This window comes from Palaemon carinicauda, chromosome 14 (genome assembly GCF_036898095.1).
Source record: "Palaemon carinicauda isolate YSFRI2023 chromosome 14, ASM3689809v2, whole genome shotgun sequence".
NCBI lineage: Eukaryota > Metazoa > Arthropoda > Malacostraca > Decapoda > Palaemonidae > Palaemon > Palaemon carinicauda.
Window position 1 is genome coordinate 98194492 of NC_090738.1, and position 15000 is coordinate 98209491.

The window sequence follows — 15000 nt, forward strand, 5'->3', positions numbered from 1 at the left end:
TAATGCTAAAGATCACAAAATTGCCAGTTGTACAAAGTACTTGCAAGTATCTGATAAAATAAAGCGATTGAAAGAATTGCACAAGTGCTTTAAATGCTTAAAAGCAGGTCATAATAGTAATGAGTGCAGATTTCAGACGTCAGGTGTATGCTTCAAATGCAAAAAGGGTAAACACTGGAGTTTTTTGTGTAGTTCAAAGCCAACAGATTCTAGTAATAGTAAGCAAACTACCACAAAGGTGGTTAATGTTGTCGAGAGTGTTAATGAAATACCATCAACTGTTACAGCATCTAGTCATTTGGATATTGTTGATTCTTTATTACCATTACTAACAGTGACGACTGAATATGATCGTGTTAAAGTGGATACAGTTTTGGATTCGGGTAGCCAGAATTCCTTTATTGAGGAAAGTTTAGCAGATTTTTTGAACTTGAAGGTAGTAGATCCTAAGATACATTTGATTATCAAGGGCATTAATACTAATCAAAAGATTTGTACCAAGTCAGTGAGTTTTCCTTTTAAGATTGGTGATGTAAGTTATGAAATTACTTGTATTTGTATTCCTAAGATTAAAATTCAGATGAAAGCTCCTCATATGTATAAATTAATAGAACTGCTAAGGCAGAATGGTAAAGAGGTTGCTTATGATAAATTCAATGGTGTAAACAGAATTCATGACATTGATGATATAAAGCTACTGATAGGTGCAAAGGATTGGCATTGTGTGATGAGCATGGAGAGTGGAGTACTAGGTCAAAAAGACAGACTGACTTCTTTTTACAGAATTAATGATAAACTAATATTAATTGGTTCTATTTCTGACTGGATAAAGAATCTTTCCGATGCAGTAGATACATCTTTGATGTCTCATAGGAAGATTTCTGAAGAAACAAAATCTACTACTTCATACATTGGCACTATGGAGATTGATTCTGATGGATTTGACTATGAAGTGCCAACACTTGATGGAATATATAATTTTGAAAGCCTGCCAGATATAGCAGAGGTAGCGGATTATTCTCAGATGGGTCATAATTGTAAGATATTCATAAATATGGAAGAAGAGGATTCTATTGAATGTGTTACTAATGAAACTGAGAAAGAAGTGACAGATTTTATTTTATGCAACATTTACAGAGATTCTGAAAAATTTTATGTCGTACCAATTCCTTGGTTGACTAGATATAAAGATCTTCTTGGATCAAATGAGAGACTTGCTTTCAAGGTTCTGTGCAGTCTGAAGAAGAAATACATGAACAGTAATGTTCTAAAGCGAATTGATGAAGTTTTCCAGTCACAAATTGATTTGGGAATCATTGAAAAAGTTGAAGATTTTGAAGAATATAAAAGGAAATTTCCAAAATATTTCTTCATTAGCCACAGTCCTGTAATTAAAGAAGAAAGAGATACTACGAAAGTAAGAGTTATTTACATGGCGAATCTTGCAGAAAAAAGACATGATGGCAGTAAAGGCATTAGTCTGAATCAATGTATTCACCCAGGTTATAACAAGAATTTTAAAATAAGTGATGCATTGACCATGATGAGGTTTGACAAGTTTATACTTGGATTTGATATTTCAAAAGCCTTTCATAGATTGGCCATTGATAATGAGAATTCCTCAAAATTTCTCTTTTATTGGTTTAAGGATGTTGAATCTAGAGATTTTACACCAGTTGTGTATCGCTCAAAGCGAGTAATATTTGGGATGTCTGTTTCTCCATATCTGTTGCAGTGCTGTCTTTATAAAATGCTAATATTGGAGACAGATGGTGATACTGAAGAAATTCAGGAATTGAAAAAAAGAATCTTCCAAGGCAGTTATGTTGATAATTTTCTAATTGGTTGTGCAGATGAAGATGAAGTTGAAATGGTTCACAGGGAAGCCAGTACAATATTTGAGCAGCATAAATTTCCATTGCAGCAGTATGTTACTAATTATTCTCAATTTCAGCGTGACATTGACTGTAAAGTTGGCACAGAGACTCCACAAGAGGTTAAAATTCTTGGCATGTGCTGGGACAGATATAATGATATACTAAAGGCCACATGTGTTAAATTAAATGTTGAAGCCAATACTCTTAGGCAGATTTTGAGTTCAGTAATGAGTATATTTGATTTGAATAATACTAACTTGCCTGTTTTAAACAGATGTAAGATCTTCCTCAGGCAATTACAGTCTGATTATGTAGATAAATGGGATACTTCTCTTCATGGTGCTCAGCTAAATGAATGGAGAAACATAGCTTCACAATTCAATAATGGTGAAAGGCTAGAGATACCAAGATATATGGGTAGCAGAAAGTCTAATTTTGATATAATTGTAATGAGTGATGCGAGTAAAAACTTTATTGGATGTGTTATTTACTTGCAGGAGAGAGATTCAAAGTTGGTATCCTTCGTATCTGCCCATAATAAGATTCTGAATAAAAATCTGAAAGGGCGAACTATGCCTGTACTCGAACTCACTGCAGTAGAGTATGCATTGCAAAGGGCTTTTGATCTGTATAAAATGCTCACTTCTTGTATTGTGCCTATTGCAGTTAATGACATAATGTTGTTTTCAGATTCTACGATTGCCTTAAGTTGGCTAGCTGATTATGAGAACTTGAGAACAAAGCTTCAAAAGAGAAGTGTATATGTAAATAATAGAATCGCAAATATTGTCGACCTCTGTAAGTCCACACACTCGGTGAAGTTAGCTCACGTAGGATCAAATGAAAATGCTGCAGATTTCACGACTAGATTAGTATCCTTCTCAAAGTTAAGAAACTCTTGTTACTTGACCGGACCCAAGATGTTACGGGAAGATTTAAATTTACTAGAATGGCTTGTAATTCCTAATCCAGGCATGATTAATGATGTGGATATACCGAAGCTGGTTGTAAATAAGGCAAGTGTTGAAGATATGTCAGTTGGTACAGTTGTTGATTTAACTAAGTATTCTTCACTTGACAAAGCAATTAAAGTACTAATGAAAGTTAAGCTTTTCATAAACAAATTAAGATTAAGAATAAATTCTAAGAGCCAGCAGTCAATTGCCTTATTAGATGCAAGCTACAAAAAATGCAGTAATGATTTGCTAAAGCTTGATCAACAAAATTGCTTTCCAGATTTACAAGATTTTTTCACTTCAAAACGGAAAGCAAAAAAGTGTATTCCTGAGCTAGTTAGTAGAATGAATGTATTTTGTGACCCTGATGGTATTCTTAGAGTAAAATGTAAAATGGGAAAGATGTCTAAAGGTATGATGTCGAGAACTCCAATACTCATTAGTAATAATAGCTATTTCGGTAGAATACTGATAATGGACACTCACGTGAAGTTTAATCACTCGGGTACTTACTATGTGCTACATAAATTGAAACCGGCATTTTTTTTGCTCAAGGGATTTTCAACAGTTAAGAAGGTTGTGAATGAATGTTACCACTGTAAACGTTTTAATAGTAGACCAGTTAAAGTTAATGCTAATGACTATAGAGAGTGGAATGTGAATCCCATAAAGAGGTTTTTTTCTGTATGTTTCATTGATTACTTTGGACCATATTTCACAAGGTATGGAAGTGACAAAGTTAAAACCTATGGGGTAATTTTTAAATGTATTTGGTCTCACATGATTAATGTTGAAATAGTGACTTCAGCTGATTCTAAAGGATTTTTATTGGCTTTTCAAAATCATGTTTACAACTATGGTTTGCCTAACAAAGTATTTTCAGATTCTGGCTCAAATCTTGGTGGTGCATTCACATGGATTGAGGAATGTCTGAAAGCAAGTGAGGTGCAGGAATTCTTCAATCAGAGGGGTGTCGATGTCACTGAATTTTCACAGTATCCTCGTGGTTCTCTGAATCGTGGTATTGGAGGTATCATAGAGTCCGGAGTTGGTCTGGTAAGAAAGTTAATACAGGGAGCAATCCATAATAATATTCTAGATTTTCTGGAATTTTCTCATGTAATTAAACAATGCATATGTTACGCTAATAAGAAACCCATTTCTGAACTTGGTGCATTAAGGGAACAGAATGTGAATGATGATTTTCAGGTGCTATCACCAGAGTTTTTGAAATTTGGATATGATACACAGGTTATGGAATGTATATATCACGAAGGTCAACTTGATGATTATGACTCTTCTGACTTGGGTAAGGACTTTCGGCGTTTAATTCATATTAAAGAGAAATTGCGTAATAGTTATCACAATGAATTTTTATTTGGATTGCAAGATCAGGCAACTAGATACAGAGGTAAATATTACCCTAGGGAGCACGTTAAAATATCAAAAGGTGACAGTCTTGATAAAAGATTCAATGGTTAAGGCTCCCAGTTACCCTTTAGCTAGAGTTCTTGATGTTATTTATAATTCTCTTGGTGAGGCTGTTCAAGTACAATTGGTCAAGGGTAATAAAAGTGTTGTTTTTAGGGATATATCGTCTGTTATTCTTTTGGTTAAAGGTGATGGGTTAAGTGATTCTCATATTGATCAGTTAGATTTAAATTTTGTACCTCAGAGTGATTCTAATGTTTCTAATGACAATATTGCAAGAATTCAACGGGGGGCTGCTTTGGTTTGTTCTGAGAAGAATAAGCAGCTAGCTCAATCTGGTCTTGTATAGAAATTTAAATTTAAATCCGCGGGGGGCAGATTGAAAAAACTTCAAATTATTAATTTGAATATTTAAGTATTGATACATTTGGCATACAGAAGTGTCGCTAATTGCCCCTTTGCTTTTAGATAGTAACTACTATACAGTAGTTATATCCAGTTATATCTGCCTGCCGTTAACGTCGTTGTGAAGTTTTTTTCATACAGCACCAGTCTTCAGCAACCTTACACGGGAGTGAGGAGGAGCTCTCTTTCCCTCTCTTCCATTATTCAAGTGGATTTTAGGATGTATACACACGCTGGATTAACTATTCTGGATTTTTCCTCTACCATGGAAATAATTGCACACTAATTCATCGAGGATGGGATCCGGACGCTGCTTAGCGATGATCGTCTGTTGAATTATTTTTTCCACACTCGCCAGAACTGTTATCGCAACAGGGTAAGCATAAGGGGCTTTAATGCTTGTTCTTGCGTTACATATTCTATATGCCAGTGTTTTTGAGAATAATTTAAAGTATTTTAATTAACTAAATTCTTACTAGATTGAACCTGTGATTTCAATGCAGTCTATAAATTTATTTAAGTATTTGACAACTCGTTAAATTTGCTAGTTGTTTTACTGATAATTTGAGAGCTGTTGTGATTTAGTGGTGATTTGAGCAAATATTTACGTGAGTGATTTCGTGATTAGTTAATTGCTGTTTTCGGTGATTCATTGATTTCAAGATTTTGATTTATATGAAAATTGTAGATTTTAGTCAGGCGATTACAGTAATTGATATTTTGATTAGTGTTGAATTTTTGTTGATTTATTTTAGTTACTTTTAGTTAGTGTTGTATTTATTGTTCTGATTTTTCCCGTGGTTGATTCTCCTTTACTTTGTATTTTTTAGCGGATGAGTGAAAGGAAGAAGGTTAAGCCCTCGCAGTTGTGAACCTTAAAATCTCTTATAATAGTGCATTTCGAAGACTCGTTTACGTCATTCCACCACCAGCTGCTACAGTGATATTTATATAATTTTAAATTATGTATTCGTAAATGTGTAACCATTTAAATTTAAATTTATTAAATATTTAAAATGCATTTTTTCCATCTCTACCTTTTCACTTAAAAATGCAAGGTTTAATGATATGATCGTGGTCATTACATGTTGATTTTATATTTACATAAGTCGACCACCCCCCCAATATTCCGCTTATATATATATATATATATATATATATATATATATATATATATATATATATATATATATATATATATATATATATATATATATATATATATATATATATATATATATATATATATATATATATATATATATATATATATATATATATATATATATATATATATATATATATATATATATATATATATATATATATATATATATATATATATATATATATATATATATATATATATATATATATATATATATATATATATATATATATATATATATATATATATAATATATATATATATATATATATATATATATATATATATATATATATATATATATATATATATATATATATATATATATATATATATATATATATATATATATATATATATATATATATATATATATATATATATATATATATATATATTATATATATATATATATATATATATATATATATATATATATATATATATATATATATATATATATATATATATATATATATATATATATATATATATATATATATATATATATATATATATATATATATATATATATATATATATATATATATATATATATATATATATATATATATATATATATATATATATATATATATATATATATATATATATATATATATATATATATATATATATATATATATATATATATATATATATATATATATATATATATATATATATATATATATATATATATATATATATATATTATAATATATATATATATATATATATATATATATATATATATATATATATATATATAATATATATATATATATATATATATATATATATATATATATATATATATATATATATATATATATATATATATATATATATATATATATATATATATATATATATATATATATATATATATATATATATATATATTATATATATATATATATATATATATATATATATATATATATATATATATATATATATATATATATATATATATATGTGTGTGTGTGTGTGTGTGTGTGTTTGTATGTATACTCTTTATGAATACAATATGTAATCGAAGTGGTTTTATTTTAGACTATTACATATGTTATTTGAGAAATTACAAGATAATAAAGTCCTTTTTGTGTTGCACTATCCACTGTTATAAGAAATCATTTATCCTTTATAAATACAATATATGATCGAAGGTGTTTTTATACAAATGCTATATATCTAATTCATTATATCTTTCAGAAAGCGAGTGGACGTACCAGAAGTGGCTTATGTAATCAATCAATTTATAATATGGCCATGGTACAACTATTTCAATTTCTATTAATACGACCATTTTTTCCTGCAGAATATTTCCATCATCAGTTACTTGGGGTTTTGGCAGAGTTATCATATGTCCATCGTCGAAGGTCATATGATAATGGACAAGACAACTGTTGGTGCCATAAATTCAATTAAACTAAACTTTCAAACTATTCGTTTTTCCCTCAAGCCGGAATCAATGTTCGAATCAAAGTGTTTTAAGTCACGTAGATGTTGTGGTCAAATATTCCTAATGCCATATAAATATATTTATGATTTATTTTCCTTCAGATCAATAATCAACACAAGTCTGATCTATATATCATATCTAAATATAAAGATTATTTTGAAGATATCACTGTTCATGAAAAAAACAAAAAGAAAGCGGTCCCTTTAAGATAAAAAAACAAAAATCCTTTATCCTTCATGGCACACCTTTCTTTGTTTTACAAACCTGCAGTCTTTTCTTCCAATACCCCTTTCGTGTTGTACATTCAAAATTAATATTCAACGGAAAGATATTAAGGCTTCCGTATTTCTGCGATCTCTATCTCGATACCGAGAGAAAAAAAAAAGTGTCTCGTGACAGAGATATTTGCTTCGGTTCGTGCTGGTTCTTTCCTTAATTGCAAAGGTCAATTTGAGTTTGTTAGCATTAGAAATTACTCTTCTGGTTTATACTTCGTTGAATTACATGGCTTCATTGGCCTTTTACACCGGTATCAAAAATGAAAAAAATGGATTATAATTCATTCGTGTATCGATTAATCGAAGGAGGTCTCTTATTATTACACTAATATATGTGCTATTTTACAAAAATACAGAACAAAAAAGACTTGGTTGTGTTTTATCATTCTTTTATTAAAAAAAATAAATATCCTTTATGATTACAATGTATGATCGTAAAGGGTTTCCTTTAATTTTACACTACTACATGTAGCCTACCATATAAAATTACAGAACATAAAGGTCCTTCTTGTGTTACACTATTCATTGAATAGATCATTTATGCTACAAGAATATAATTTATGATCGAGAGATGTTTTTATACACTACTACATACTATTTCAAAGAAAGGTCGAACAATTTTTTTTCCACTATTTCTAAAATAAAAGAATCTTATATAATTCATAAACACAATATATTTCATTCAATGTGTTTTTCAGAAAGATGTGGTTACACTAATCGCAGCATATATAATCAATCAATTTCAAATATGGCCAGAATACAATTATTTATATTTCCATTTGCACGCCCATTGCAGTTACACAATAATATTAGGTGAAAAATGTCATTACTTTATCATGATTATAATTTAAAACTTCATTCGTTAAAAATGTAATCAGACAGCAATATTGGCCTCGATCCAATACAGATAAACCTTCAATATTTCGGTCAATCACAGAAGACAATATACGTATCTCCTAATTAATCTCACCACTGAGCCATAATTACATCTTATTTCTAGTCTGGTCTCATTATAATAAATATATTAATATGATTTTGCAATGTGCATCACTAAATATATTGCATTTCCCGAAAGAAATCAGGCCAGAGGGGATATGCGATACTAGTGTACCTGACCCGTTAAAAATAATTAGGTTGATATGCGCATGCAACTAATCTCACACCAGAGTATGAATACTCCCATGGTCACCTACACAAGCCTTGTGGGGAAATATATATATATATATATATATATATATATATATATATATATATATATATATATATATATATATATATATATATATATATATATATATATATATATATATATATATATATATATATATATATATATATATATATATATATATATATATATATATATATATATATATGGATGAAGAGGACAGCAAGAAGACTTCGGATCATCTTATATATTTATTCTACACCAACGTTTAGGGAATCCATTCCCATCATCAGGGCTATATAAAACGCGAAATTTTATTTACATTAGAAATTAATGACACATTTTTTGCTTAAAATTGCTTTGGTATCCAAAAAAAAAATATTAAAAAACGGTTAAAAGAATAAAAATACAGAAACCTAGACGGTATATAAAAACATGTGGCTAACTAAGGCCTTTTACAATTATTATAATAAAAACACTTGTGATCAAAATGGAATGTCAAAAAACAAAAATATACATAATATAAATGAATGGTTGAACTTACTGTCAAGAGATGTGGCGGAAAGCTATAATAATATTTGAAAAAAAAAATTCTTAAAGAAAAGGCTTTAACTACGAACGAAACCAAATAGATCAACAAGGAATGGAAGTTAATGGCAGTTAGGCAATATGTAATGGTGTGGAGGTGGTTTGGTTATTTAAGGAAGGATTTCTTATTGAGGAAAATTCTTGGGATTATGATATGGAACCAGTTCGATGACTGACACCCCTGTTTTGTATCTGTGTGCCAGTGAGTGATTACACTTTTGCGACCCTATAAATATCATGATTTAACGCGGATAACAAAAGGCTATCGAGTGCAATATAGCTACAAGTTTTCGTGAATAGTCAGTGATTAGTTTGAGGTCGGAGAAGTGGGATAAAACGTCGGCATAGAATAGTTATCTTGTGAATTACTAAAAATCTAATCAAGATGGCTATGTACAACACGGGCAAGGCTTGGAGAGACATCGCTGGACTCAGCAAAAATAAATTCCATGAGTTGGCGAAACAGGAGCTCGACCGTCTGATAACAGAGGTCACTAGTAACATCAACCAATGTGACGGAAAAATATTCGCAGACATATTGAAACAATATGATCCAATAAACTGGAGCAAATCTGCGGAAAACATCAGCAAAATAATAGAAGAAATTCCAAAGAAAATCCAAGTGTTAAGGAGACTTATAAAGAAAGTCTACATCAATCAACACATTCCATCAAAGAACAATAAGAAGTCCAATATGGTGAATATGCTGATTGATGCAATGGGAAAAAGAATGCCAAAATGGTGTAATACATGTAAGATATGGTATTCCATTAATAATCCTCAACAATTGATTAGAAAATGTGATGCCTGTCATGTCCCAACCCATCCCACATGTGCTGAAATACAGCAAAAAATAAAAAATAAAGACACAAAGGTATTCTGGTCAACATGCTTAGTCTGGATAGAAAATATAATTAAGTCGAGACTAAATCTGCAAATAGTTGAAGATAAAGAAGAGGAAGAAGAAGAAATAGAAGAAGAAGAAGAAAAAGAAGAAGAAGAGAACAATAAACAGGATATGTGTAAGGATGCAGAAGAAATCATTGATATAACCTATGATGCCATCCAACAACATACTTATGAAGAAATAAATTACCAGATGGAAACAAATAATAGACCCAAGAGACTCTACCCGGACCTACATAATTTTAGGGAAGAGCAAGAACAAGAAAAAATAGAAAAGAAGGATATAGTCTGCAATATGCTGAAAAGAGGGAATTGCAGATTTGGCGAAAGATGCTACTACAAGCATCCAAAGATATGCCATAATTATGAAATATATGGTAAATGTGCGTATTTAGACGGATATGGAGACGAATGCAGAGATCTCCATCCAAAAATATGCAAAAACCTAAAAGAAGGAAAAGGATGCATTTACAACAAAAAATGTCGATATATGCATCCTGCAACCATGAATGAAAGTAAGAAAACTCAGCAAACTGAAAAGAAAAATGAAAGCAAAAAAGAAACAAAAAAAGAAACAAAAAAGCAGGCCGTGTATATACCGCGCTTTGAACCAAGAGCCCCAAGATATGAGGCCTTTCAACCCAAACCTGCACATTTGGAGCCCAACTACAAAGAATGCATCTATAATGCCAGGGGTTGGTGCAGATATGGGGACAGTTGCAGGTATACACACACAAATAAATATGAAGGCGAAAGAGCAAATATAATAGAAAAGTTGGATTTTTTAATGGCAGAATTCTGGGAAATGAAGAAAAGAACATCATATCAGAACAGGAAGGAAGAATGGGAGAATCCATATTATTACCAATATTAAATAATGGGGATGAAACACAAACCATAATAGTAATGAATGCACAGGGTTTAGTCACGAGTAACTCTAAAAGGAAAATATAGTTCTTAGAAGAACTAACCCAAATTGAAAAAATAGATATATTAAATATAAGTGAAACATGGTATTCCCAAGAGACTGGCAGTGATGACCAGATAAAGGGTTTCCAAACTTATAGATCAGACAGGAAAAATAGGAATCAAGGGGGAACCGCAATATATGGAAGAGACATAAACCAAGGAAAAGTATGTGAAAAATACAGCAACACAGAATGTGAATTGATTGCGGTAGAATTTGAATTTGAAAAACTAATGAATATTGTAGTTTACAGACCCCCAAACACTAAGGAGTTTGACATAATAATAGAAAAAATAGATGATATATGTAGAAACCATAAAGACTGGAATATACTCCTATCCGGAGATTTTAACTTTCCTTTCGTGGATTGGAAAGAACAGATAGAAGAAAGTGGTTGTATGTATACATATAAAAAAAGATAGTAATAGTAGCGCAGAAGATAAGAGGCAATTTGAAAACCTTCAAGATATGCTATTAGAACATAATATGCAACAAATAAACCACATTCCAACAAGAAAGGAAAATGTCCTAGATCTAGTATTTGTGAATGAGGTGAATTATGTTAAAGAAATAATAGTGTATAACACGGGAATTTCAGACCACAATGTCATAGAATTGATAGTTCATTCCAAAGCAAGTGATCACAGAATTAATAAAAGCACAAAACTTTGGGAAGGATATGGAAAATATAACTTTTACAGTATGAATATAAAATGGTCAGAAATAAATGAAGAACTGAATAAAGAATGGAAAAATGTATTTATAAGTGATAATATACAGGTAAATACGGATATACTGTACAAAATACTGGAGAAAATTGTTGAAAAATATGTACCGAAAAAAAACAATAAACAAAAGACGTGCATACCAAGAGACAAAAGGATCTTATTTCAGAAAATTAAAAAGTGGAAGAAAAATCTTGCAAAAGAAAAAAATGTGTGGAAAATGAGGGAAATAAAATGTAAGATAGAAAATGCAGAACAAAAGATTATACAGTCGAAAGAAAATGAAAAAAGGGACTTAAAAGAAAGGACACTTCAAAATATAAAAAGAAACCCCAAAGTACTTTACTCCTATGCAAAAAAGATGAATAAAAGGAGAATAGAAATAGGCCCTCTAAGAATTGAAGGACGGCTAACGAATGAAAAAAAGGAAATATGCAACATATTAGCAGAAAAATATAAGAGTGAGTTCACGCCAAGAATTGCGAATGAGAATAATGAAACAGAAATGAGAGAAGAAAATGTTGAATATCTAACGGATATAGATATTAATGAAGCAGATATTGTCACGGCTATAAACGAAATTAAAAATGGATCGGCAGCCGGACCAGATGGAGTTCCAGCGATGTTGTTAAAAAAAACTGCAAACACTATCGCGAAGCCACTTGCAATACTGCTATGACAGAGTATAGATATGAGCGAGATATATGTTAAACATAAATTAGCTTATATAACCCCTATCTTCAAAAGTGGATCAAGACTAGAGGCAAGCAATTATAGACCTGTTAGTCTAACATCACATATTATGAAAGTGTATGAGAGGGTAATAAAAAAGAAAATAATGAACCATTTGGTCAAAAATAATTTGTTTAATATGGGTCAACACGGTTTCGTACCTGGAAAAAGTACACAGACCCAACTGATAGCTCACTATGAAAACATATACAATAATATGATAAATGAAAAAGACACAGATGTGATCTATCTAGATGTTGCAAAAGCCTTTGACAAGGTAGACCATAACATATTGGAGAAAAAAATGAGAAAGCATAATATTGTGGGAAAGATAGGAAAATGGGTAAAAGAATTCCTGCAAAACAGAAAACAGATAGTGGTTGCAAATGACGAGAAATCAGATGAAGCCCAGGTAATATCTGGTGTGCCCCAAGGTACGGTATTAGCTGCACTGCTATTTGTTATTATGATCTCAGACATAGACTGTGATGTTGAAAACTCCGTAGTGAGAAGTTTCGCCGATGACACAAGAATAAGTAGAGAAATTACTTGTGATGAAGATAGGAACTCACTACAAAGAGATCTAAACAAAATATATGAATGGGCGGAGATAAATAGGATGGGATTTAACTCCGATAAATTCGAATCAATAAATTATGGAAACAGAGAAGGAATGGTGTATGCATACAAGGGACCTAATAATGAGACAATCACAAACAAGGAAGCAATTAAAGACCTTGGTGTAATTTTAAATAGGAATATGTTATGCAACGACCAAATAGCAACACTGTTGGCTAAATGTATAGCAAAAATGGGAATGTTATTCAGACACTTTAAAACAAGAAAAGCTGAACACATGATTATGCTTTACAAAACTTATGTGCGTAGTACACTCGAGTACTGCAATGTGATATGGTACCCACACTACCAAAAGGATATTGCGCAAATAGAGAGTGTACAAAGGTCCTATACTGCTAGAATAGAAGAAGTTAAGGACCTTGATTACTGGAAAAGACTGCAATTTTTAAAACTATACAGTCTAGAAAGGAGAAGAGAACGCTACATGATAATACAAGCATGGAAGCAAATAGAAGGAATTGCTGAAAACATCATGGAGCTTAAAGTATCAGAAAGAGCAAGCCGAGGTAGATTAATAGTACCAAAAAGCATTCCAGGTAAACTGAGAAAGGCGCACAGGACATTAATCCACTACGCACCAGCATCGATAATGCAGCGACTATTTAATGTGCTGCCAGATCATCTAAGAAACATATCAGGAGTGAGCGTAGATGCGTTTAAAAATCAGCTCGTTAAATACCTAAGATGCATCCCAGACCATCCAAGACTGGAAGATGCAAAATACACCGGAAGATGTATTAGCAACTCTCTGGTGGATATACGAGGTGCCTCACACTGAGGGACCTGGGGGAACCCAAACAAAAAAAATAAGTCAATAAGGGAATCGATGCGGACCTTCAGTAATCGTCGGGTAGACCAGATATAGTTTCCAAAATTACATTTTGGACAAGTATACTTGTAAACAATGAAGGACCGCATCAACTCCGGGAGGGTGTCTTTGAACCTGAAAAGTTTACCAGTGTTTAAAGGGTTTTTTAATATAAACTTAAAATTGACATATGGATACAGATTGCTGAGGGCTGTGGTGAGCTCATTTCTAAAAAGAGAATTCTTTACATATGGCAATGATACATACACTAGTTTTTTGGGAACCTCAGGACATTTATATTTAGGCTGGAAAATATCATTTAGAAATTAATTAACAATTTTGTAATAGAGGTGTGAAGGATAACAATTGTATGTAAAATAGGTTTTTAAAAATGAAATTTCTTTATGGGAGCTATGCCAGTTCGAACATGAGGAATATGCTCTAAATAAAAGGGTTTGAATAGAGTTAATCTTGAATGATTTCGAACATCTGCTAAAAAAATTAAGACCCAAACCAGTGTATCTCTCTTTTCTAAAAATACCTGTAAGAAATCCTCTATTTGAACGTGAAATTTTTCCTTAAAAGAATGGCAACTGGTTATCTTTTTCTATTTCCATGGTAAACTTAATGTTTGAGTGAATTCTATTTACATATTCTAAAAACTTTTCAGCATGAGATTTCTCTCTAAATAGTAAAAAAGTGTCGTCAACGTATCTCTTATAGAAACGGGGACGAAATGCTTCCGGACATTGGCCAAGGTACATTTCTTCAAAGTGGCACATGAATATATTGGCAAATGTAGGACCTAAAGGCGACCCCATTGCCATACCATCAACCTGTGTGAATAATTTGGTATTAAAAAAAAAATGAATATCTATAACTGA

General features: G+C 30.9%; 1 protein-coding gene across 1 annotated transcript in view; it reads left to right on the top strand.

Annotated features, from left to right (window-relative positions):
* The window catches only part of LOC137652896 (uncharacterized), a 7710-nt gene extending 2074 nt beyond the window's left edge, over positions 1-5636 (top strand). Inside the window, exons 2-3 of the mRNA XM_068386293.1 lie at positions 1-5045; positions 5500-5636. The exon at positions 1-5045 is cut by the window's left edge and continues 1409 nt beyond it. Of these exons, the coding sequence (XP_068242394.1) occupies positions 1-4315 (4315 nt within the window). The 3' untranslated portion in view covers positions 4316-5045; positions 5500-5636. The remainder of the gene's footprint in view (positions 5046-5499) is intronic.
* Positions 5637-15000: the final 9364 nt, after the last annotated feature.